This window comes from Rhincodon typus, chromosome 7 (assembly GCF_021869965.1).
Source record: "Rhincodon typus isolate 14 chromosome 7, sRhiTyp1.1, whole genome shotgun sequence".
In the NCBI taxonomy this organism is placed as follows: Eukaryota; Metazoa; Chordata; class Chondrichthyes; order Orectolobiformes; family Rhincodontidae; genus Rhincodon; species Rhincodon typus.
Genome location: NC_063338.1, coordinates 92,577,300 through 92,603,827, shown reverse-complemented (window position 1 = coordinate 92,603,827; position 26,528 = coordinate 92,577,300). Strand labels below are relative to the sequence as shown.

The window sequence follows — 26,528 nt, the reverse complement described above, 5'->3', positions numbered from 1 at the left end:
CAAATGAGATATGCTGCAATGATACAGACCATGATGGACATACTTTCAATTCTTAGGTGATGATGACAGTCATGGTTTGAGAGATTGAGGGATGGTCTAACCAAGGCACTTAAGATGACTCAAGGAATTTCTATATAACTCATTTCCTAGATTTGAGCTCATATAAATTCTGCTGCCTGTATCCCCATTCACACCAAATCTCGTTCACCCTTCACCCTGTGCTTGATTGGTTCCCAGTCCAACAAATGCTTCAGTTTAAAAATTCTCATCCTTGTTTTTGAATCCTTCCAGGATCAATCATCTCTTCCAGTCCCACAACTCTGCAAGATCTTTGTGCTCTCTCTCGTCTGGCATGTTTCAGATTCCCAGTTTCAATTCTTCCACCATTGGCAGCAAAGCCTTCAACTGTTTGTGCACTCCATGCTGCAACATCTCCCACAACCTCCCCACCCTCTCTAACACACCTTCCTCCTCTAAAACACTGCTTAGACCAAGCAAGTATTACAGCAGGTGATGGAAGCACAGGTAGATAGATACTTGGTAAGCAAGAGAGGTAAAAGGTTATTAAGGGGTGTACAGGAATGTGGATTTGAAGTTACAATCAAATAAACCATGATATTATTAAGTGGTAGAGAAAACTTGAGAGGCTGAATGGCTTACTCTGGTCCCTGTTCATATTCTCATAAACCCTCTCTCTTTGACTGAGCATTGTACCATTATTTCTTTATGTGGCAGAGTGTCAAATTTATTTCATAATGTTCTAATAGAGATCGTTGGCTATTGGACATTATATTACAATAAAGAGATTTGATGACACTGTATAAGTGAAAGTTATGATGGTAGTTGTAAACTATTTTAACGTTGAGTAGAATAAAGCAGTATTTTCAGTGGGATAATGGTGGTGTAGTGGTAACATCAGTGGGTTCATATTCCAGAACGCCAGCTTATTGTGCTGGACATTGTGACTTCAAATCTGACCATTGGGATGGAATGCTGGCCTTTGCTATTGCTGGTTGTTATTAAAAAAAATTGATTCACTAATGAGGAAATTCTTTACTTGTGACTCCAGATCATATCAATGTGGGTGACTTTTAACTGCTCTCTGGGCGATTAGGGATGGGCAATAAATGTTGGCCTGGCCAATGGATTCTCACATCCCAATAATTTTAAAAGTGGTGTGTACGAGACAGGAGTTAATGCTAGCAAGCAGCTCCAAACAGCAAACAGATCCTGAAACTGGTACCTTGCTGAAGGAAAAGGTGTTGAGGTTGGTAGTGAATTGAAGGTTCAAAACTGAAAGTGACAAAGTTTTTTTTGGAGAATGAAGGGTAGTTTCATGGCCCAGCAAGGGAAGTAAGAGAAATTGACCAAGTAAACAGTAGCGGTAAATGGAGGTAAGATACAGTTTAGCTATGATGTAACTGAAGGCTGGTATAGGCTTAAGAGGCTGAATGGCCTCTTCCTGTTCCTCTCCTCCTTGGATCTTAGCAGAGTACTAGACATAACCTAGTGTCCCAGTGCTGAGAAAGCTTTTGTTTTGTTTGGTTAAGGGGGTCGAGAGAAGAGGGAATCAAGGCTATATTTCTTTTATTAATGATTTCTAAAAGATAACACATCTGTTAATTTATTCCAAAGCAAGCGGGCCAGATGTGTAATGGGAAACCAAACGCTAAGCTTTTTTTCTTAATATCTGGCTTATTTATGGAATGTAGAAGTGCTTTTATCAGCCTATTATCTAACTAAGACCCAGTGTCCTCAAAGTCTATTTTCATACTATTTGATAAATTAATTAATGAACTCCAGTAAAACCAAGCTGAACCAAATTAATAATTGCTAGTCTCTTAACTCTGTAACACAACATAAAATCCCAAAGGAACTTAATCATTTAAATTGAAATGTCATCTTGTGGTGATGATGGATCCCAGCCATGGGGGAGGCAATGGCCTAACAGTATGATCACTAGATATTAATCCAGAAACTCAGCCCACGTTCTGGGGACCCAGGTTCGAATCCCACCATGGTATGTAGTGGAATTTGAATTCAATAATAAATTCCATTGATTCCATTCAATTGATTAAGAGTCTATTGATGACCATGAAACTACCCTTCGTTCTCGGGGTTGGAAGGGGTGTGGGTTGGGAATCTGTCCGGTTCACTAATGCCCTTTAGGGAAGGAAATTTGTCATCCTTACGTAGTTGGCTACATGTGACTCCAGACCCACAGCAACGTGGTTGACTCCTAACTGCCCTCTGGACAATTAGGGATGGGCAATAAATCTGGCCTAGCCAGAGATGACCACATCTCGTGAGTGAATAAGTTTACAAATCCCCAGTAATGCCCATCGGTAATCGAAGTGAAAGGTGAGTCTGTGGAATTCATTGCCACAGGAAGTAGTTGATGCCAAAACTTTGAATATATTCAAGAGGCGGCTAGATATAGCACTTGGGGGCGAGTGGAGTCAAAGGTTGTGGGGAGAAAGCAGGATTAGGCTACAGAGTTGGATGATCAGCCCTGATCGTGGTGAATGGCGGAGCAAGCTCGAAGGGCCAAATGGCCTCCTCCTGCTCCTGTGTTTCTATGTACAGTGGACATTGTGTTTATCCTCTGCAAGGGCACCTTGGCACAGCCATAACTGGGGTAGAGGGGCAGGCAGGCAGTTTGGTACAATGGCCCACTGCACAGATCTTCTTACAACACTTTGGCCAGGCCAAGGAGCAGGCCCCCCCAGGGAGGCCCTCTGAATGATCTTTCACAATGCAGGAAGTTGGTAGGAACACATGTAGAGGTTTGCGAGGTGATTCATTCTGACCAAATATTTCCTGGCTTAGGGAATCTAGAACACACTGTCGATTTTTTTGGGAAACAATGGTAAGGAAGGGAAAAAGGGAAGAGTGCAGAGAGGTGGAGCTGAGGCTGAATAAGCCACTGGCCTGTTTAATGGTGAAGCAATCTAGAAGGGCCAAATGGCCTCCACCTCCTAAATCTAATAATATTTTAGTCCATCATCGGACGTGGCTGTATCTGCTTGGACTAGCAGGTATTGCCCGTCCCTAATTGCCCCCTTGAGAAGGTGGTGGTGAGCTGCCTTCTTGAACCGCTGCAATCCATGTGCTGTAGGTTGACCCACAATGCCCTCAGGGAGGGAACTCTCAGATTTTGACCCAGTGACAGTGAAGGAACGGTGATATATTTCCAAGTCAGGTTAGTGAGTGGCTTGAAGGGAAACTCCCCATATATCTGCTACCCTGGTCCTTCCACATGGTTTGGTACGGGATGTCTAAGGAGGCACGGTGAAGTTCTGCAGTGTATCTTGTAGATGGTAAATGCTGCTGCTACTGAGCGTCGGTGGTGGAGGGAGTGGATGCTTGTGGATGTGGTGCCAATCAAGCGGCTGCTTTGCTCTGGATGGTGTTAAGCTTCTTGAGTGTTGCTGGGGCTTCACCCATCCAGGCAAGTGGGGAGTATGCCATCACACCCCTGACTTGTGCCTTGTAGATGGTGGACAGACCTGGGAAGTCAGGAGGTGAATTACTCACTGCAGTATTCCTAGCCTCCGATTTGCTCTTGTAGCCTCTGAGTTGACGTGGCGAGTCCTGTTCAGTTTCTTGTCAATGATTACCTCCAGGAAGTTGACAGCAGAGGGTTCCAGATGGAATGCTTGGAGTAGGAGGAGAATCCACAGATATCACTTTCCTCAATGACGGAAGAGCCCAACACATCAGTGCAAAAGATAAGGTAGTAATTTTCAGCCAGAAGTGCCAAGTGGATGATCCATCTCAGCTTCCTTCAGTGGTCCCCTGCATCACAGATACCAGTCTTCAGCAAATTTGATTCACTCCACATGATTACAAGAAACAGTTGGAGGCACTGGATCGTGCAAAGGCTATGGGCCTTGACAATATTCCAGCAATAGTACTGAAGACTTGTACTCCAGAACTTGCCGCTCCCCTAGCCAAGCTGTTCCCGTACAGTTATAACACTGGTATCTGCCCGGCAATGTGGAAAATTGCCCAAGTATGTCCTGTACGTAAAAAGCAGGACAAATCCAACCCGGCCAATTACCGCCCCATCAGTTTACTCTCAATCATTAGTAAAGTGATGGAAGGTGTCACTAACAGTGCTATCAAGCAGCACCTGCTCAGCAATAACCTGCTCAGTGATGCCCAGTTTGGGTTCCGCCAGGGACACTCAGCTCCTGACCTCATTACAGCCTTGGTTCAAACATGGTCAAAAGAGCTGAATTCCAGAGGTGAAGTGAGGGTGGCTGTCCTCAACATCAAGACCACATTCAACCATAGCATCAAGGAGCCCTAGCAAACCTGAAATCAATGGGCATCAGGAGATAAACTCTCCACTGGTTGAAGTCATACCTGGCATGTAGGAAGATGGTTATGGTTGTTGGAGGTCAGTCACCTCAGCTCCAGGAAATCACTGCAGGAGTTCCACAGGGTAGTGTCCTAGGCCCAACCATCTTCAGCTGCTTCAACATGACCTTCTCTCCATCATTAGGTCAGAAGTGGGAATGTTCACCAATGATTGCACAATGTTCAGCGCCATTCAAAACCCCTCAGATACTGAAGTAGTTCATATTCAAATGCAAATGCAGCAATCCTGGACAATATCCAGGCTTGGGTTGATAAATTACAGGTAGCATTCACACCAGAAAGTGTAGGCAACGACCATTCCTTAATATTCAATAATGTTACCATCACTAAATACCCCACTATTAAAAAAAAAACCCAGAAACTCAACTGGCCTTGCCATGTATGTTTCTTCTGCAGTAGAATAAATGTTGTCTCATTTCTGTCTTAAATGCACACAATCTTCTATTTTAAAACAGTGACCCCTGGCTCTGGATTCTCCCACAAGAGAAAACATACCCTCTACGTCCACCCCAGGATCTTTCTGCTTCACTCAAATTGTCTCTTACTCTAAATTCCAGTGGATACAAGTTTAGTCCATCCAACCATTCATCATAAATCAACCCATGTTCATTTACATTTACAAACTTCCTTAAATAATGAGACCAATACTACACACAGTACTCCATATACGGTCTCACCAGTTCCCTGTATAACTAAGGATAACGTTTTGTATTCAATTTCCTTTGTAGTAACCAGTGACTTTCTATTAGCTTGTTTTATTTGCATATTAGCCTTCACACACTGGGACACCAAGATCCCTCTTTCAACATTTAGATAATGTGCTCTTTTCTTGTATTTTTCCTGCTAAAACATTACAATTTCCCACATTATACTCCATTTACCCTATTTGAACATCCCCACTTCTGACATCTTAATCGAGGGAAGCAACATGAAGATGGTTGGGCCTAGGACACTACCCTGAGGAACTCCTCCAGGGATGTCCTGGAGCTGAGACGACTGACCTCCATCAACCACGACCATCTTCCTACGTGCCAGGTATGACTCCAACCAGTGGTGTGTTTTCTCCCTGGTTCCAGCACATATCAATGTTCTTACGTTCTTATGCCTCTTCCAAGTTCCCATTTGTGCAGCGCAGGCAAGATCATGTGGCCCATCATACTTGTGCTAGTTCTTTAAATGAGCATTCCAATTGGTTCTGCTTTGCTGTAGTTTTTCTATAGTCCTGTAAATTGTACTTTGCGTGTAATTATCCAATACCCTTTTGAATGTTAAGAATGATTCTACTTCGACTGCTCTTTCAGGCCACACATTCTAGACAGAGCATAAGACATAGGAACAGAGAAAGCCTTTCAGCTGATTGAATCTCCTCTACTATTCAATGAGATCATGGCTGATTTGATAATCCTCAAATCCACTTTCCTACCTTTTCCCTATAACCCTGCATTCCTTTTCTGATTAAAAATCTGTCTAATTTTGCTTTAAATATACAGGTTCATCACCATTTGAGAAAAGAGGTTTCTCCTCATCTCCCTCTCAAACATGTGACATTCTGAGATGATGTCCTCAGGCCCCGGACTCTCCCACAAGGGGAAACAGCCTTTGATGCTAACCTTTTGCGATTTATGGGCACAGACCCCCAAATCTCTCTGTTCTGTGGCTTTCTGCAATCTATCCCCATTTAAATAACATTCAGCTTCTCTACTCTTCCTGTCAAAGTGCATAGCCTCACATTTTCCCACATTATCTTCCATTGCAAAACGTTAGCATCAAAATTCGTGGGGTAACGGGGAAGGCAAGTGGAATGTTGGCCTTTATTTCAAAGGGAATAGAGTCTAAAACCAGGGAGGTTTTGCTAAAACTTTACAAAGCACTAGTCAGATAATTGTATTCCAGCATCAGAGGCTGAGGGGTGACCTTATAGAGGTTTATAACGTCATGAGGGGCAATGGAGACGGTGAATAGTCCGTTTGTCAGGGTAGGAGAGTCCAAATCTAGAGGGCATAGGTTTAAGGTGAAAGGGGAAAAGATTTAAAAGGGGCCTAAGGGGAAACTTTTTCATGCAGAGGGTGGTGCATGTATGGACCGAGCTGCCAGAGGAAATGGTGGAGGCTGGTACAATTACATTTTAAAAGCATCTGGATGGGTACATGAATAGGAAGGGTTTGGAGGGATATGGGCCAAATGCTGGCAAATGGGACCGGATTTATTTAGGATACCTGGTCAGCATAGACAGGTTAGACCAAAGGGTCTCTTTCCGTGTTCTACTTCTCTATGGCTCTTTGACTCCATTTGCCAAGATCATAAAAACTGGCTGTGTAAAAATATTCTCATCTCCCCTCTGGTTCTTTTCTCCATTATGTTATGTCTGTGTCCTCTGTAATGAAGCCTCCTGTTGGTAAAAGCTGTTTCTCTGTATTTACTCAAACAAAACCACTTCATGATTTTGAAGAACTCACTTGTATCTCTCTTTCGCCTTCTCTGCTGTAAGAACAACAATTCTAGTTTTCGGGCCAATCCCATTGCTTATCTTTAAACATAATGCAGTCAAGAAACTTACAAAGAGGTAGAAGTACTTCAGGATGCGTTTGTGTGTCACGATATAGAGAACATTCCCAGATACAGGGTCAATGACTGGAAGCCGATGAATTTTATTCTGAATTAGAGAGTAAACTGCATCAAATAGGCTAAATTGAAAAAAAAGACATGGATAGATTAGAATCACACAAGTCATTGCATTTCACAAGAATGTTAACCTTCCTCATTACAAAAAGGATGGACATCAATATGATTAGATCAGCCTGAACCTTGCTGATATGGCATGGGTTCATTGTCTTTTGTGTTGAATGTAATCAAGGAAGAGATTGATAAATGTTTATATTTTAAAGGCATCAAGGGTTATGGGGAGAAAGCAGGAACATGGCATTGAGATAGAGGATCAGCCATCATCACACTGAATGGCGGAGCAGGCTCAAATAGCTGAATGGTCTACACCTGCTCCTGCTACACCTACACCTGTTTTTCATGTTTTACTCGCACATCATTCACCGCTATTCAACTACTATCTCGCAGCACGACTCAATATAGCTCAGGTGTGGGATTGGTGATAGAATCCTATCAGCACAGCACTGCTTGTAGATGACTGGCCATTGGTCAGTCAGACTATCATCTCAGAGTCAGAGATTATAATTTCAAATCCCATTCTGCAAGATCTGAGCAGGTCACCGAGCCCCTGGTGTGGAATTGCACTGTCAGAGATACTGTCTTATAAACAGTTGTCATCCCAGAGTCCCACTACGCTATTCTGAAAGGAGAACAAGGGAATTCTCATCTTAAAATCTTGGCCAATAGTTATCTTTTACTTAATCCCCAAGATTTTCTCACATGACTCTTTGTAGGAGCTAGCTGTATGCAAGTCACCAAACTGCATACTTCCCACCAGGATAGCACTTCAAAAGTACTCACTCTGTTGCATAGTGCTTTGCAGCAATGTTACAAACAAAAATGCAAACCTTTTTAAACATTGGATTCTAGTAGGCTCGAACCAGCTCCTCTTCAAAAAGGAGTCTGTCCTATGCTAAGAGCATCCAACAGTTTAAACATTCAGTCCCTTCACAGCCAATACCTTGTCTGCAGTGAGTGCTGTGTCTAGATTGTACTGCAACAAGGCTCCTCCAACAGCAGCTTCCAAACTTATGACTCCTACCACCTTGAAGGACAAGGGCAGCACCAACATCTTCTTATTGTTGCCTACCTCCCAAGAATAAAAACACGGCCAGGTCCTATAATTTCTCTGTGGTTAAACCAGTGTCTGTAATAGTGAAATCAAACTGGACAAACTGCTGTTCCAATCACCCAGAATAATCATTTTACCTGTCATTTGGGGAGATACTGACCAGTTTCTTAAAGGAATCTTGCAAATAAATCTCTGAGGAAAAAGCAAGAGGAGAGGAAAATCACTGATTGGAACAAAGCTAAACTACGTCATCGACTGAATGAGAGAAATAATGCTAATGATGGTCACTCAACTTGATTACACAAAGATGGGAGAGGTAAAGCCAATAATTGTTTTAAACACACATTGTGTGTTAATCACAGCCATACCTGTGAGACTTCTGGGCATGATTGTTCCAATGTTCTCCTGACTGGCATCACATGTACCTGCCCTCAGCTACACCTGATCTCATCAAAAACTTTGCTGCCTAAATCCTAAATGGTACTGAATCCCGATGATCCCCAGCCCACTGTGTGCTCATCCACTCACTCTCACACCAGGAGTATCTCAGTTTTAAAATTCCTGTTCTTGGATATAAATCTGTCCATTGCCTCACCCCAACTTCACTTCCATAAAATCCTCCAACCCTCTCAGATTTTCCTCCAATTCTGGCCCATGTCTAATCCTCTGGCTCATTTGCCTCATTTTTGGTAGCAGTATCGTCAGCAGTCTAGATTCTAAACTTTATTCCCTCTCAATTTCTAACCTGCTCTCCCTCTCCTGAAAGAGACTCCAGAGGCAAGGTGAAAGTAACTTGCCCTTGATCTCAACGTAATGTTTGACAGAACGTAGCATCAAGGAGCCCTGACTAAATTGCAGTTATAGGGAAAGAGGGGAAAGCTATTTACTGTTTGAATCATATCACACCGTTTCTCACACGGTGGGAGATGGTTGTTGTTGTTGGAGGCTAATGATCTCAGCTCCAGGATATCTCTGCAGGAGTTTCTCAAGGTAGTGTCCTAGGCCCAACCATCTTCCATTGCTTCATCAATGATTTCCCTCCATCATAAGGTCAGAAGCGGGGATGTTCGCCAATGATTGCACAATGTTCAGCACTGTTTGTGATTCTTCGGATACTGAAGCAGTCCATGTTCAAATGCAGCAAGATCTGGTCAATATTCAGGTTGGGCTGACAAGCGGCAAGTAACATTAGGGCCATAAAGTGCCAGGCAATGACCACAAGAAAAAATCTAACTATTGCCCCCTTCACATTCAATGGTATTATTATCACCAAATTCCCCCACTATCAGCATCCTGGGATTTTCCCATCGACCAGAAATTTAACTGGACTGTCTATATAAATACAGTAGCTACAAGATTAGGTCAAGGCAACTGATCTGCAGTTTGTCTGTCCATCATCAACTTGACATAGGTCAAGAGTGTGATGGAATATTCCCCACTTGGCTGGATGAATGAATCTTCAGCAACACATAAATAGCCTTGGCACATCCAGGACAAAGTCACCCGTTTAATTGGCACCCCATCCACCAACATTTATACACTCCACCACTGACATACAGTACCAGCAGTGTGTACCTTCTACAAGATGCCCTGCAGTTGTGCAGCATGGCTCCCTAGATTGGACCTCACTGGCACCTAGTGTCACATCTAATGAGGGTAGCAAACTGGAAATGAAGCCCCGTTTTTCCCGGCAAAAGTTAAAGATTTTAAAGAAGTCCATAAAATTCCTGAGTATACCTGTCTTTTGGACCCAGGTTAACGGAAAGCATAGACCAGGTTTCAGTACTTAAGGAGAAGTACTATTTATTACAACTAAATAGATTCCCACTACAGGTAAACAGTTATGAAACATCGTCATATACCTTCACTTGTTAAAACTTGAACACCTTAGAAAATTCTCGATACACACATGTATGAACAGGTATATAGACAAACACAAAAAGAAATTGGTGTTATGGGAAGAGGGAAAGACTGGGAATGCAGTTCTGTGGTCCCTGTGCACATGACCACACTATTAGAGAACCATGGGACTGGACTAGAAAGTGTTGCATTGATGCAAGTGGAAAGTTTGCAAATAGGAGTTTTGTTAGATGTTCCAATCTGTTTTCCCCCAGTTTCTTGGTGCATTCCTCAATAGATAGAGAGAGAGGGTATAATCCCTATAACACAAGGGAATGGAATTCCTACAAAATAAGGGGATAAAAAGAAGAGGTATAATTCCTAAAACATAAGGAGATATAATTCCTGTAAAATAGGGGGATATAAGAGAGATAGGATTCCCATTAAACAAAGGGATAAGGGGATATTACTCCTGTAAAATAAGGGGACGTACAGGAGTTAAATTTCCTATAACATAAGGATATGAAATTCCTACAAAATAAGGGATATAAGGGAGAAAGAATTCCTATAAAATAACCACCAGTAAACCATTAGTGACTGTGGAGAAGCAAATGAGCAGAGAGGATTTTGGTCAACAGAAAATGAACATTCAAGAATTATGTATCCAAACAACTTCTTTGAGGAAAAATTAATCTGTATAAAATTAACAATTATAACAGAGGCACACACTCACATTGATTCAACTTAAACACGCAATATGTTCATACTCAAACACACGCACATGCGCATATTAAAAAAACAAATTACTGCGATTGCTGGAAATCTGAAATAAAACAAAACACTGGAGAAATTCAGCAGATCTGGTAATAACTGTGGACAGAGAAAGAGAGTTAACATTTCAACTCTGACATGACTCAGACCTTTTTAACAGAAAGTGCTGGACTTTTCATTGGACTCTAAGCATTAATACTGTTTCTCTCTTCAGAGATGCTGCTACTGAGTTTCTCCAAACATTGTTTTTGTATCACACATATATTCACAGTCACACGCAGCCACAGACACGCACTCACTCATTCAAACACTTTCTCTCACACACACCCCTACATTCTCACTCGAATACACTCTCACATTCACAAATACTCACTCTGATGTTCCTTCACATCCTCTCCCTTACGCATAGCACACGGACACACATGTTCCTTCACATACTCTCGCGCACACACGCACGCACTCACACACACACACGCACACGCGCGCGCGCGCGCGCACACACACACACAGCAAAAATGAGACACATACAGGCACACAGAGTTTCTCATGCATACACATGCAAAAACATTCACATCCACAGATCTCTCACCCACCCACACACTCATGCACGCAGCATACACACACAGAAACAAATCATTTCTAGGCTCCAGCTCACCTCTCCAAGTCTCAATCCTATGTTTCTCCAGTTCATAAATCTGCACCTGAAAGAGAAAATTTTAAATCAAATGCTAAAATTGATCAGTGCGAATGTGGAGGTGAACAGGTGAACAGCAAGTATTCTCCATACCGATTGTAACCCTAAATCCCTCCATGGCCTTAGCAGTCCCTGTCTCTTAGATCTCTGCACTGCTTCAGTTCTGGTGTCTTGATCATCCTCGATTTTAATCATTCTGCCATTGGTGGTTCTGCTTTCAGCTGCCTGTTGTTACAGACCAGACCAAACCAGACCAACAAGATAGCCTAGACCTCAACTTTTCGTTATTGTAAAGGCTTGAAGCAAAACATACTTTTCTTACACTGCAGTTAAAATACAAACAAAAGGAAGAAGAATTGGAATAACCTAACTTTATTGGAAAACTTAACATAATAGTAGATTATCCAACTACCAAACAGCAACTGTTCCAATATAGTAACATCCCATAAACACACCCTTGGCAGAGTCAAATTCAGTAAAATAGATTTCTCACATGCAATTTGCCAGTCCAGGAGGAAAGAACACCAAGAGAAAACTCTGACAGTGAGAGACCAAGAGAACTCAAGTGTTTTGCTACTGCAAGGAGAGGTGTACAGCAGCTTCCAACCCCTATACTGAAAGCTAAACTAAAAATGTGATTCTGTGGGAGCTTGACCCCACCCCTTCAGGCTGCTTCTATTGTTCAACTTTAAAAAACCCCAAGGCCTCACAAACTGTTTGTTTCATTGGCTTGGAACAGACTGCTTGTCACTCCATCTTAAGCTCTCTTCATTAAAAAAAAACCCAGGACAAAATACACATGTTAGTATCATCACACTGGGGGCTCAGCTCTGGAATTCAAGTCTTAACCCTTTCCTTCTCTCAGCCTCTCTCTTGACCCGTAAAGTGCCCCCTAAAACATAACCCACCTCATTGAGACAGAGGTGATGAGCAGTGTGTTCCAAGCCAATATGGTAAAAAATTGTGAAGCCTTGGATTTTTTTTTTAAAGTTGGAACAAGAGATGCAACATGGAGGGGTGGGATCAAGCTCCCATGGAACCAGCTTTCAGTAATTGTTGGGGTTTGGGAGCTACTAGATACTTGTCTCTTCTGCAGAAAAAGGCTTGAGTTTTCTCTCACTATCAGAGTTTCTCTCGATGATCTTTCCTCCTAGACTGGAGAATTGCATGTGAAACAATTTATTTTACTGAATTTGCCTTTGCCAAGGGTGTGAATATGGGATGTTACTGTATAATTCCAAAATGATATTCATGTGACCTGAAGCTGCTGGTTTGTTTGAAACCCCTTTAGGGCACAGCTTCAGGGTGAAGGGATGACCTGTTAGAACTGAGATAAGGAGGAATTTCTTCAGCCAGTGGGTAACGAATCTGTGGAACCACAGAGGCCAAGTCATTAAATGTATTTAAGAGAGAGATTGATAAATTCTTGATTAGTAAGGGGAGAATGAGGTTCATATAAACATATCAGCCATGATCAAATGGTGGAGCAGACTCAATGAGCTGAATGGCCTATTCTGCTCCAATATCTTATGGTCTTAACTATGCAGCTTTGACTTTTGTTTGGCAGACTGTTGGTAACACCCTTAAGGTTCAGCTAAACATATGCATCTGATCTCAGCATCTGCTAAGAGTTTGCTTTCTGGAAATAAACCTGTATCTCGCTGTGAAATTAATCAATCTGGAACTTATCACTGTGCTCCCTTCACTAGCTGTTTCAATGAATTTGAGCTCAAATGACAGATATCATTGTGGATAATAAGCCCTGGGAGATTCTACAGGACATTGACTTAACTGAATTCTCATTCATTTTAGGCAATTCTGGCATCTTTTATTTCGAGCAACTTTTAAATTCTCTCCTTTCTATTTCCACCCTTGTGCGGATGTCTGTGCATGCGTCTCTGCGTGTGTCTGTGCGTGCATGCACATGTACGCATGTGTGTGCATCTTCACATGCATGCGCATGTGCTCGTGTGTACATGCATGCATGCATGTGTCACCTCAATACACCCCCTGAGCTTTTGATTGGAGTAATAAATTCCCCTTTGTTTCAACCCTCAGCAATTTGCTGCCAGTCATTTTCAAATCAGGTTTCACAAAATGGATTCAGAGGATCACATACCCTCCTGCTGTTAAGAGCGAAAAGGATTTAGGAAAAGAAACATTTTAAAAACTGAAAGCAAAAGCAGAAATTGCTGGGAAAACGGATCCTGATTTCTCTCCACAGAAGCTGCCAGACCTGCTGAGTTTTCAGAGCACTTTCTGCTTTTGTTTCTGATTTCCAGATTCCACAGTTCTTTCTGTTCAATTGGTACAGGCAGGAGAAGAGGACATTAAGCTAAATATAGTTCACCCTGTGGCTGTTGCTTACCATTGGGGAGGTGTAATATCTGTGTAAGATATTGATGAAGTCAGTAATTGTTAGCATACCTGCAGAGAGCAGAGAGTGGAAAAGTTATATAGAGAGAGTTAGCATCAACATAAACAGGACAAGTGACTGAGAGAGCTAGAGAGACAGATTGACTGTAACTCAATCACCTCCTCCTTACTATGATGGAACAAATGCTCAACGTCAACCCAGGCAGACCAGTTACAAAATCCCATTGACACCCAAATAAAGTTTTGAATTAGTCAGTGACTCTGTACAGTGCTTCTGATCATTGAGCAGGACATTAAGGCTCTAACCCAGGTACTTCTAGTTGGGCAGCACAGTGGCTCAGTGGTTAGCATTGCTACCTCTTTGCGCCCTTGGGTGACTGTCTGTGTGGGGTTCGCACATTCTCCCTGTGTCTGTGTGGGTTTCCTCTGGGTGCTCCGGTTTCCTCCCACAGTCCAAAGATGTGTGCTCAGTGGCTTTGCCAAAGGAAATGCAGGGTTACAGGGATAGGGTAGGGAGGTGCTGCTTCTGGGTGGGATGGTCTTTGGAGGGTCGGTGTGGACTTGATGGGACAATTGGCCTGCTTCCACGCTGTGGCGATCCTATGATACAGGAGAATCTCAGTCACTGTGATGCCGGGAAACTGGGAGGAAAAGGCAACTTGACTCAGTGTACTAAATCATTGAGAAATCTTAAACCGCCCCCACACTCTTCAAATGTACTGACTACAATCATTGAATCTCTACAGTGCAGAAAGAGGCCATTCAGCCCACTGAGTCCAAACCAACCCTCTGAAGAGTATCCCACCCTCTCATCCACCCCACCCTACTCCCACCCCCAACCCACAAAACCCTGTAACCCTTCATTTCCCATGTCCAATCAACCTAGACTGCACATCTTTTGGACTGTGGGAGGAAATTGGAGCACCCTGAGGAAACCCATGCAGACACAGGGAGAATGTGAAAACTCCATACAGACAGTCGCTTGTGGGTGGAATTGAGCACAGGTCCATAGAGCTGCGAGGCAGCAGTGCTAACCACTGAGCCACTGTGCAGTATGGGACAGAAAAGGATCATCCTTCACTGACCGTCACAATTTAAGGATACGGAGTAAACCAGTTAGGACTGAGATGAGGAGAAATGTCTTCACCAAGGGAGTGGTGAGCCTGTGGAATTGTCTGTCACAGAAAGCAATTGAGGCCAAAACATTGAATGTTTTCAAGAAAGAGTTAGATGTAGTTCATAGGGCTAAAGGGATTAAAGGGTATGGGGAGAAAGCAAGAACAGGGACTGAGTTGGATGATCGACCATGATCGGATTGAATGACAGCGTCAGAGTCATACAGCACGAAACTGATCCTTCGGTCCAATCCATCCATGCCAACCAAGTTTCGCCAAACTAAACTAGTCCCACTTGCCTGAACATTTCCTATTCATGTTCCTGCCCAAATCTCTTTTAAATGTTCCAACTGTCCCTGCATCTACCACTTCCTCTGGCAGTTCATTCCACATTCAAATCACCCACTGTGTGAAAAAGTCACCCCTCACATCCCTTTTAAATCTTTCTTCTCTTACCTTAAAAATATGCCCCTCTAGTTTTGACCTCCCCCAGCACTAGGAAAAAGACCTTGGCTATTCACCTTATCTATGCCACTCATGATTTCATACACCTCTATAAGGTCACCCCTCACACTCCTACACTCCAGTGAAAAAAGTCCCAGCCCATGTAGCCTCTCCTTATAACTCAAACCCTCCAGTCCCAGCAACATCCTGGTAAATATTTTCCAAACCCTCTCCAATTTAATGATCTCCTGTACCGAGGGGATGCATGTTGTGGGGTGGTGCTTCCTTCATTAACCAAACATGACCTACACTACAATTTACCAAAACATTTGAGAGACTTAACGAGGTTAGCTGATAGGCTTGTGATTCAGTCTGGGCTGAATTCCTGTCTCTGAGTCTCACTTCAGAGATCTAAGGGCAGAAATGTTGCTGGAAATGCAGGATTTGAGCGAAAGGGAGAGGCTGAATAGGCTGGGGCTATTTTCCCTGGTGCATCGAAGGCTGAGGGATGACATTATGGAGGTTTATAAAATCATTGAGGGCAGGGATAGGGTGAACAGTCAAAGTCTTTCCCCCAGGGTAGGGAGTCCCAAATTACAGGGCATTGCTTTAAGGTGAAATGGAAAAGATTTAAAAGGAAATTAAAAGGTAACTTTTTCACACAGAGGGTGGTGCGTGTTTGGAATGTGGTGGAGGCTGGTACAATCACAATATTTAAAAGGCATCTGGATGGATATATGACTAGGAAGGGTTTAGAAGGATATGGGCCAAATGCTGGCAAATGGGACTAGATTAAGTCAGAATATCTGGTAGGTGTGGATGAGTTGGACCGAAGGGTCTGTTTCTGTGCCGTATATCCCTATGACTCTGAATCTAGCCTGATGCTTTAGAGGAGGACCGTGGAAGTGCTACAGTTATCATGGATGCCATGCTTTCCTTGAGAAAGTAAACTAGGGTCTCTCCTACTTTGTCAGGGGGATGTAAAAAATCCTGTAGTCACTACTTCGATGAACGTCGCCTGGTATCCCATTCGTAAAACAAAAAAAACAGGGATGAGGGCATAAATTTGAAGTGATGTGCAAACGAAGCAGGGATGATGTGAGGAAAATCTCTTCCACACAGTGAGGAATTCCACTGCCTGTTGGAAACATGGAGGAGGCAGGGTCAATGAGGCATTCCAGAGGGCACTGGATGTTTTGGTATTTTGGATAGTAATGGTGTGCAGGGATATGGGTAGGAGGCAGGAGACTGGCATTGGGCAATAGAACTGGCCTGGATAATAGAGCTAGTTCAGGTGTGATGGGCCAAATAGCCTCCGCCTGATCTGTAATAATTCTGTGAACCTGTGGTTATTTCTCCCTGAACAAACGTCACTAAACCGATCACTGTCTGTGGGATCTTGCTATGTACTGCATACTGTAAGTTTACTGCTGTGTTTCCCACATTGCAACAGAGACCAACTTTGTAAACAATGCATGGCCTGCTTTGGGGACACCCAGTGTCATGAGTAGGTGCTACAGGAATGCAAGTTGTGATGCCAATTGCCAACCAATTCTCACCGACAATTAAATCTCATAAGATGAAGCCCTGTTCCCATCATGGTCGAATGGATGGGTTTAAGACTCACCAACGAAGCACTGCTCCTTACTGTTCCAGAGTGGAGCTGCTCTAACACCGTTTGCGACCAGCGCCAAGAACGCTTTCTTTACCTGTGCAGAAACCAGAGCAAACCGTCAGCTTTTCTCCCATTCAGGGTCATTTCCCCACATTCCCCTGCACCCCCAAAACCCCCACTGGCCCCAAGAACATGTCTCTGCTTGTGCCAACAATTTGTCTGTTTATCGCTCAGTACAAACACCTCTGCAGCAGGTAGGTAACGAACCTCTGGCTAAGAGGTGTGGACACCAGAGTCATAGAGTCATACAGCACGGAAACAGATCCTTTGGTCCAACTCATCCATGTCTACCATGTTGGCCCAAACTGAACTGGCTCCACTTGCCTGTGTTTGGCCCATATCCCTCTATTTCCTAGTCATGCACCTGTCCAAATGTCTTGTAAATATTGTAACTGTACCTGCATCTACCACTTCTTCTGACAGTTTATTCCACATACAAACCACCTACTGTGTGAAAACATTGACCCTCAGGTCCCTTCTAAATCTTACCCCTCTCACCTTAAACCCATGCCCCCTAGATTTGGACACCCCTGCCCTAAGGAAAAGGCCTTGGCTATTCACCGTATCCATGCCCCTCATGATTTTATAAACCTCTCTAAGGTCACCTCTCAGCCTCCTACACTCCAGAGAAAAAAACTTCCCAGCCTATCCAGCCTCTCCCTATAACTCAAATCATCCAGACTGAGTAACATCCTTGTAAAATTTTTCTGCATCGTTTCCAATTTTATAATATCCTTCTTATAGCATGGAGATCAGAACTGTACGCTGTATTCTAAAAGTGGCCTCACCAATGTCTCGTACATTTGTAACACGACATCCCAATTCCTATATAAAAGCCAAAAGAACTGTGGATGCTGTATATCAGGAACAAAAACATAGTTGCTGGAAAAGCTCAGCAGGTCTGGCAGCATCTGTGAAGAAAAAGTCAGGGTTAACGTTTCGGGTCTGGTGACCCTTCCTCAGATGCTGCCAGACCTGCTGAGCTTTTCCAGCAACTCCTGTTTTTGATCCCAATTCCAATACTCAGTGCTCTGCCCAATGAAGGTAAGTGTGCCAAATGACTTCTTCACCACACTGTCTACCTGTGACACCACTGACTACAATGTGCTATAAGGGTAATTAAAGACGGGCAAGAAATGCTGGTCTTTCCAGTGAACCCACGTCCCCTAAAAGAATGAAGGGAGAGAGGAACACCCTCCCTCGCCCGCACTGCCCAACCCCTTCTCTCACCTGCAAAGTTGTATCAAACACGACGAGCTTAGAACTGGTTGGGATCACATCATAGCACTGATGTGCTTTCATAAAATTCATATAGATGTTAGCATCAGGTTCCAGTCCTGTAGAGGAAGAAATAATGTCAGATAAGAACATAAGGACATAAGGAATAGGAGCAGGAGTAGGCCATCTGGCCCCTTGAGCCTGCTCCGTCATTCAATAAGATCATGGCTGATCATTTCATGGGCTCAGCTCCACTTGCTTGCCCGTTCACAATAACCCTTAATTCCTTTACTGTTCAAAAATCTGTCTATCTTTACCTTAAAAAACATTCAATGAGGTGGCCTCAACTTCACTGGGCAAGAAATTCCACAGATTCCCAACCCTTTGGGTGAAGTTCCTCCTCAATTTAGTACTAAATGTGCTCCCCATTATTTTGAGGCTATGCCCCTTAGTTCTAGTGTTTCCCACAAGTGGAAAGAACTTATCTGCTTCAACTTATCTATTCCCTTCATAATTTGTATGTTTCTATAAGATTCCCCCTCATTCTTCTAAATTCCAATGAGTATAGCCCCAGTCTACTCAATCTCTCCTCATAATCCAACCCTCTCAACTCCAGAATCAATCCAGTGAACCTCCTCTGCACCCCCTCCAGTGCCAGCACATCCTTTCTCAAGTAGGGAGACCAAAACTGCACACAGTACTCTAGGGATAGTAGGGATTATAGATGCTGGAGAATCTGAAATAACAAGGTATAGAGCTGGATGAACACAGCAGGCCAAGCAGCATCAGAGGAGCTGATGTTTGGGGCCTAGACCCTTCTTTTGAAGAAGGTGTTCATCCAGCTCTACACCTTGTTATCTCAGATTCTCCAGCATCGGCAGTTCCTACTATCTCTGTGACAGATATCCCACGAATGGTGTTGGACAATCTAAGGGTGAGGTTGAGGGAGATCATGGAGCTGTGGGGGGAGGGGAACTTGATGCTTGATGTTATCCCATCCTTGACTGGAGCATGAACCTGATTGCAGTGGTGGTAGGGATCTTTAGAGGAGATTAGCTTCATGAAGATATCTGGTATCCTTTGATCCTCTGAGAGTAGAGAAGCAATTTTGCTGAGTGACATGTTTCCTTTATTGGTGCTGGGTTTCACTTTTGAGGAGATCAGATAATCTGTCATCAAGTGTAAAGGCAAAGCAGATGACAGAGAGTAACAGGGAACACGTGACCAAAAGTGAAACTTAAATCAGCATGGGGAGGGGAGGTTGTATCAGTGAATTGCGTTTACCCCCTCTTCTAATGACTGTGTGACTAGTAAGTCACCTTCTGACTCCCCAGAACATGTCCACCATCAGCTCCTATGAAAGAGATCGTTGTCCACAACCAATCCACAGGATACTGCCTGACTGTACTCTCTCATTCACTCACACTGCTTCTGACATCTTTGATTTCAAATCATTTTTAATTTGTAATATCTCACCTTTTTCTATGTCTTGGATGTGGTTTAATTTATTCATTTATGGAATGGGGTATCACTGGCTAGGCCAGCATTTATTGCCCATCCCTAATTGCCCAGAGGGCAGTTCAGAGTCAACCACATTGCTGTAGGGTCTGGAGTCACATGTAGGCCAGACCAGATAGGGATTACAGTTTCCTTCCCTCAATGACATTAGTGAACCAGATGGGTTTTTCCAACAATTGACAATGGTTTCATGGTCATCATTAGACTCTTAATTCCACATACTTATTGAATTCAAATTCAAAATTCCTCCATCTGTCGTAGTGGGATTCAACCCAGTTTTCTGGGACATTAAAAACCGAAAAAACTGTGGATGATGGAAATCAGAAAAAAAAATTGCTGGAAAAGCTCAGCAGGTCTGGTGGTTTCTGTGGAGAGAGATCAGAGTTAACGTTTCGGGCCCCGTGACCCTTTGCTCAGAACAGCTTCCCCACCCCCCTCACAATGTCCCCACACCATTCTGAGGAAGGTCACTGAACCCAAAATGTTAACTCCTGGGACATTACCTGGGTCTCTGGATTAGTGATAATTCCATGAGGAAATCACATCCCCTGAAACATGTGTGTGTGCGTGTGTATACGTGTATGTGTTTCTGAGACTGTGAGCAGAAGCGAGCACGAGTGCATATGAAGGATATTATTAAGCCAGAGAGGGTCCAGAAAAGATTTACCAGGATGTTGCCGGAACTGGAGTGTTTGAGTGAGAAGAGGGGCCTGGATAAGCTGGGACTATTTTCCCTGGAGCATAGGAGGCTGAGGGGCGACCTTATAGAGGTTTATAACATCCTGAGGGGCATAAATAAGGTGAATAGCAATGGTCTGTTTCATGGGGTTGGGGAGTTCAAAACTAGGCAGCATATTTTTAAGGTGAGAGGAGAAAGATTTAAAAGGGACCTGAGGGGTAACTTTTTCACAGAGTGTGGTTCACGTGTGGAGTGAGCTGCCAGAAGAAGTGGTGGTTGCAGGTAGAGTTACAATATTTTAAAGATGTTTGAACAGGTACATGAATAGGAAAGGTTTAGAGGGATATGACTAGTTTAGTTTGGGAAACTTGGTCACTATGGACAAGTTGGACCAAAGGGACTGTTTCCGTGCTGTATGACTCTATTCCTTCATCACCACACCCCATGGGGTTTTCAATGCAGAAATAAACCGCCTTTTGTCTTAACCCTGAAAACCTTTCAGTGGGTCATTTTTAAATTGGGTTTTACAAGCTGAATTTGAAGGAACACATTACTGCTTGCTGTTCAGGGCAAAAAGGAAATAGTAAAATCAACATTTTAAATAACAGCACTTGTTACAGACAGGAGAGGGGGTGTGGCACTGCATTACCTTGTGCCTCAACACCAGGACAAAGCAGCTCACTTGATCGTCACCCTATCTACCACTTTCAGTGTTCACTCCTTCCATCACTGACACACAGTGGCTGCAGTGTGTACCATCATGGGAGAAGGTGAGATATTGTTACTGGACCAGTGATCCAAAAGCCCAGGCTAATGTTCTGGGAACAAGGCTTCAAATCCCACCATGGGAGTTGGTGGAATTTAAATTCAATGCAAAAATCTTGCTTCAGTAACAGTGTCTATGAAGCCATCATTAATTTTTATAAAAACCCAAATGGTTTATTAATGCCTCTGAGAGAAGGACACCTGCCATCCTTATACCATTGGCCTATGTGTATCTCCAGATCCACAGCAATGTGATTCCAGACAGACAAAGTGGAGATGACTGTTAACTACCTTCTGAAAAGGCCTAACAACTCACTCAGAATAAAGAAATTTCTACAAAAGGCTCTGTAGTAACTTGCCAAGGCTCCATACACCTTCCAAAGATGTAACCTCTCCCATCCAGAAGGACAAGGGCAGCAGATACATAGGAACACCATCATCTACAAATTCCCCTCCAAGCCACTCACCATCCTGACTAGGAAATATATTGCCATTCCTTCGGTGTCACTTGGAATTCCCACCCTAAGAGCATTGTGGGTCAACCTGCGGCACATGGACTGTGAAATAACTCCACTGAGGCTGGTATCCCATCACCAAGTCACCTTTTATTTACACGTGGAGAGTCCTTGACACTGATCCAGCTCCCTCAGGGCCAGCTCTCAGCGTAAACAGAACCTCTGGCACTCAAGAGTCACACAGCACTAATTTTTTAACAGTCCAACCCAGTCCATAATCCCAAACTAAAGTAGTCACACCTATCTACAGTGGCCCATATCCCTCCAAACATTACTTTTTCATGTACTTACCTAAATGTCTTTTAAATATTGTAATCCACATCCACCATTTCCTCTGGAAGTTCACTCCACAAACCATCTGTCAGCCAGGGCTCCCTGACTGGACCAGATTAACAGCCCCAATCAGGGAGCTCATATTCTACGAGGTCCACTTGGCTGGCCTTGTTACACTCACTACAAATTATCGTGGTTCCAGGAGGCAGCTCACGCCACCTTCTCAATGACAATAAGGGACAGGTAATAAAGACAGGCCTAACTTGTGACAACATGTAAAGAATTTTTTAAAAATTACATACCAAGATATAACTATAAATATATAAACAGATAGAAATGATGGATTTATCAAGCCTGTGCCTCATGATGGCTGGATCGTCATAACTAGATGCTCCCAGAGGATCATTGATGTTCTTTTGTGTGTCTTCAATGAGCATTTAACAGAGCTTCAAATACTGACATCAAAACATAACGTAATTCAAAAATCTGAGAACATTCAGTCAGATGATGGATCTTAAGATATTATTAACTCTCAGAATGTGAAAGGCATCTGATTTATAAATAAAAATTCACTTTGCAGAGCTAGCATCTTTAATCCCTGGGCTCCGTTAAATAGAGCTGTTGGACTCACCAATCTTGTCAGGCAGAAACTTCTCAAACAGCCTGTTGTCCAGATCCTGAAGCTGAACAACAGAAAGAAGGGTGCAGATTATTTATGTATTTATTTATTTTTAATCAGCCTGTTCTGACATGGTTTGGCACAGCCCCAGGCTAAGTGGGTCTTGAAACACTTTAAGAAGCAGTGAACAACATCCAGGTACCATCAGCTGTGTGCAGAATCAATCTCAGTCATCAGAGTAAACACACACTCATTCTCTCTCTCACACAAACACACACACATTCTCACATTCATTCTCTCACACACACACAAACACACGCGCTCACATTCACTCTCATGCACACACGCTCTCAGACAATCTTTCACAAACACACACACATTCTCACACAATCACTCAATTGGACAAATATCCTAACTCTGCTCTTATATCTTATGATCTTATGTCATACACACACAAACATACACACACACAGTCATAAACGTTCTCATACATAAACAGACACATAGACAGACACACAGACGCACACACATATAGTCGCACACACACACTAACAGTCACAAACATTTTCGTACAAAAACACTCTCTCATACACACACACACACACAGACACACACGCACACACACACTCTCTAACAGTCAAACCCCACCCCCCCAAACACAGTCACACACACATTCTTTTGACAATAAACAAAGTTATGAATAAGAAATGTGTGGGGTCAGAGAGACAGAGAATGAAAGAAGGACCTATCAAGAGATGTGCAACAAAAGGTGGACAATGTGGAAGAATATGTGAGTGAAGAGAAGGGGAGATGATGGGCTTAAGGGTGCCCTGTGTGCTGTATGAACCTGACTGTGGGTGAGTAAGTGCAGAGTTACAGAGTGACCCTAAAGAGAAGCCCAGAGAAAGCCAGCAATGTGGGCCAGGTTGGAGAGGTGCTACTGTCACAAAGATCAGATCTGTGTCAGCAAGAAAGATAGGAAAGGTAAAACAGGGCTCACAATAAAGTGTCTTCTTCCCTATTTGGAGATAAGGAAGAATGAAGGCTGCACATGTGCACGAATGTGGTGGGGAGGGAGAGAAAGTGTCATGGAAAATTTCCGAGCTACGGGTAATGTGTGGAGAAAGAGATGGAACAATTTGTATTTGAGGTGACAGGTGCATGAGGGTAACGTGCAGCCTGCATTGCTCCGTTACTCCTGACTCTTCTGTAATGTCCATAGGCCCATTTACATTACTGATCTCACCTCATGAAAATCATTGGCTTTAAAACGAGCACTCAGATTTGATCTGCCCCTTGGGAAAAAATATTAGACACAGTCCAACTACGGGGAAGCTGAGAGAGAGAAAGAAGGAAACAGGGCAAAAGAAATGGGAGTGTTGAATTGTGTTGCAAATACAGTAAGGGACAACGAGAGAGACAGAGAGAGATAGAAGGAAAAGTGACAAGTGCAAATCAGACAAAAAAACGGATCATCCGACTGCATGAGGGAGAGAGAGAGACAGAAAGAGAGCAAGCAGGGGAAAGCAACAGAAAGTACTGCACAGAAAGTTAAATACAATACCTATGAGGGCAAAATGACAAGGCACTACTAGCACTAACTCTTCATTGTATAATACCGGTACCTGTTCTATTGGTTCCTCACTAGTTTCTTGCATTCTGTCCCTGGCTTGCTTGGTAGTGTTAGAGTTTAAACTTCAATGTACTACCAGGCTTTCATTCCTGATCTGGAATGCAAACAGCTTGCTTCATTGCCTAATTTTGTCACACTTGCTAAGCAGACTTGTTTGGGAGCTCTCCTTACTGGGACAGAGTTGCCTGCAGCTCACTGTATACATACCAGAGCTCCCCTGCGTACTCAGCCACGCAGCACTCAATCACTGAAGGCTCAAGCTCAAATCGCAGGCCACAGCGAACCGTTTGAGTTTATAGGATGTCCCAATAACTGAGAAACTCAGATGGTGCATAATGGATACCTTGGAGTGATTTGCAGGCTGGAATATCTAATTGCAGAGTTAAGAAGATAGTTTAATTGTCAAATAATGATTTGATTCTATTTATTATTGTCACACAGAAACAAGATACAGTGAAATGTTTTGTTTTGTGTGCTAACTAGACAAATCATGCCTTGAATAAGGGGAATAGAACAGACTGCAGAATATTGTGTTACAGCTACAGAGAAGGTGCAGAGAAAGATGAACTCTTATATATGAGAGGTTCGTTCATAAGTCTAATAACAGCGGGGAAGAAGCTGTCCTTGAATCTGGTATGTGTTTTCAATTTTATGTATCTTCTGCCCGATGGAAGAGGGTGGAGGAGAGTATAACCAGGGTGGGAGGGATCTTTAATTATGTTGGTTGCTTTCCCGAGGCAGTGTGAAGTGTAGATGGAGTCAGGGATGGAAGGCTGGTTTTTATGATAGACTGGGCTGTGTTCTCTGTAGATTGTGGAGCCTCTGGCAGATCAGGTGCCATAACAAGCTGTGATGCATCCGGATGGGATGCTTTCTATTGTGCACAGTGGCTCTGTGGTTAGCACTGCTGCCTCACAGCGTAAGAGACCCGGGTTTGATTCCACCCTTGAGTGACTGTGTGTGTAGAGTTTGTACATTCTCCCTCTGTCTGTATGGGTTTCTACAAGGTGCTCCCGTTTCCACTCACAGTCCAAAGATATGCAGGTTAGGGGGGGTTGGCCATGGGAAATTGCCCATAGTGTCCAGGGATGTGTTGGCTAGGTGGGTTAACCATGGGAAATGTAGGGTCACAGAGATAGGGTAGGGGGTTGAGTCTGGGTGGGGTGCTCTTCAGAGGATCAGTGTGGACTTAATGGGCTGAATGGCCTGCTTCTGCACTGTAGGGGTTCTATGCATTTATAAAAATTTGTAAGAGTTATTGCAGGCATGTCAAATTTCCTTCACCTCCTGAGGAAGTTGAGGTGTTGGTGTGCTTTCTTGACCATTGTTTCGACATGGATAGACCAGGACAGATTGTTGGCGATATTTACTCCTAGGAATATGGCACTCTCGACCATCTCCTCCTCAGCACCATTGATGCAGACAGGGGTGTACCCTCCACTCCACTTCCTGATGTCGATGACCTGCTCCTTTGTTTTGCTGACATTGGGGGAGAGATTGCTGTCTTTACACAATGCCACTAAGCTGTCTATCTCTTTCCTGTATTCTGTCTTGTCACTGTTTGAGATCCAACCCACTATGTTGGTGTCATCAGCAAATTTATAAATGGAGCTACAGCTGAACCTGGCCACACAGTTGTGAGTGTATAAGGAATATAGTGGGGGGCTGAGTATGCAGCCTTGCGGGGCGCGGGATTGAGGATTATTGTGGGGGAGGTGTGGTTGTTTATCCTTACTGATTGTGGTCTGCGGGTCAGGAAGTCAAGGATCCAGTTGCAGAGAGGGGAAGCAGAGTCCTGGGTCTCCGAGTTTGGCAATGAGTTTGTTTGGAATTATGGTGTTGAAGGCAGAGCTAAACTCAATAAATAGGAGTCTAGCATTGATGTCCTTGTTATCCAGATATTCCAGGGATAAGCATAGGGTCAGGGAGATGGTGTCTGCTGTGTACCTATTGTGACGGTAGGCAAATTGCAGTGAATCGAGGCAATTTGGGAGGGTAGGGTTGATGTGGGCCATTACTAACCTCTCGAAGCACTTCTTAACGATGGATGTCAGAGCCACTGAACAGCAGTAATTAAGGCACATTAAGGTCATTAAAGTGAGTGAATTACAGAGTTATTTGAGGTATTCCGATGATTTATACATAGAACAGTGTGTACCATTAGGATCCCCATAAAGACTGATAATTTTTGATGCCAAAAAGTTTTGTTTTTTAAAACTATTCACTTTTCAATATATTTATCTGTATAGAGAAGGTGAAATTGCTGGAGAAACTC

General features: G+C 43.4%; 1 protein-coding gene across 1 annotated transcript in view; it reads right to left on the bottom strand.

Annotated features, from left to right (window-relative positions):
- Positions 1 to 22,624, bottom strand: part of LOC109918573 (5'-AMP-activated protein kinase subunit gamma-1-like) — a 32,135-nt gene extending 9,511 nt beyond the window's left edge. The window contains exons 1-7 of the mRNA XM_048599080.1: positions 22,616 to 22,624; positions 18,264 to 18,350; positions 16,986 to 17,067; positions 13,792 to 13,850; positions 11,385 to 11,430; positions 8,257 to 8,311; positions 6,944 to 7,070 (exon numbers count right to left, since the gene is read on the bottom strand). Coding sequence (XP_048455037.1) covers positions 6,944 to 7,070; positions 8,257 to 8,311; positions 11,385 to 11,430; positions 13,792 to 13,850; positions 16,986 to 17,067; positions 18,264 to 18,344 — 450 coding nt within the window. The 5' untranslated portion in view covers positions 18,345 to 18,350; positions 22,616 to 22,624. The remainder of the gene's footprint in view (positions 1 to 6,943; positions 7,071 to 8,256; positions 8,312 to 11,384; positions 11,431 to 13,791; positions 13,851 to 16,985; positions 17,068 to 18,263; positions 18,351 to 22,615) is intronic.
- Between the last annotated feature and the right edge of the window lie 3,904 nt (positions 22,625 to 26,528).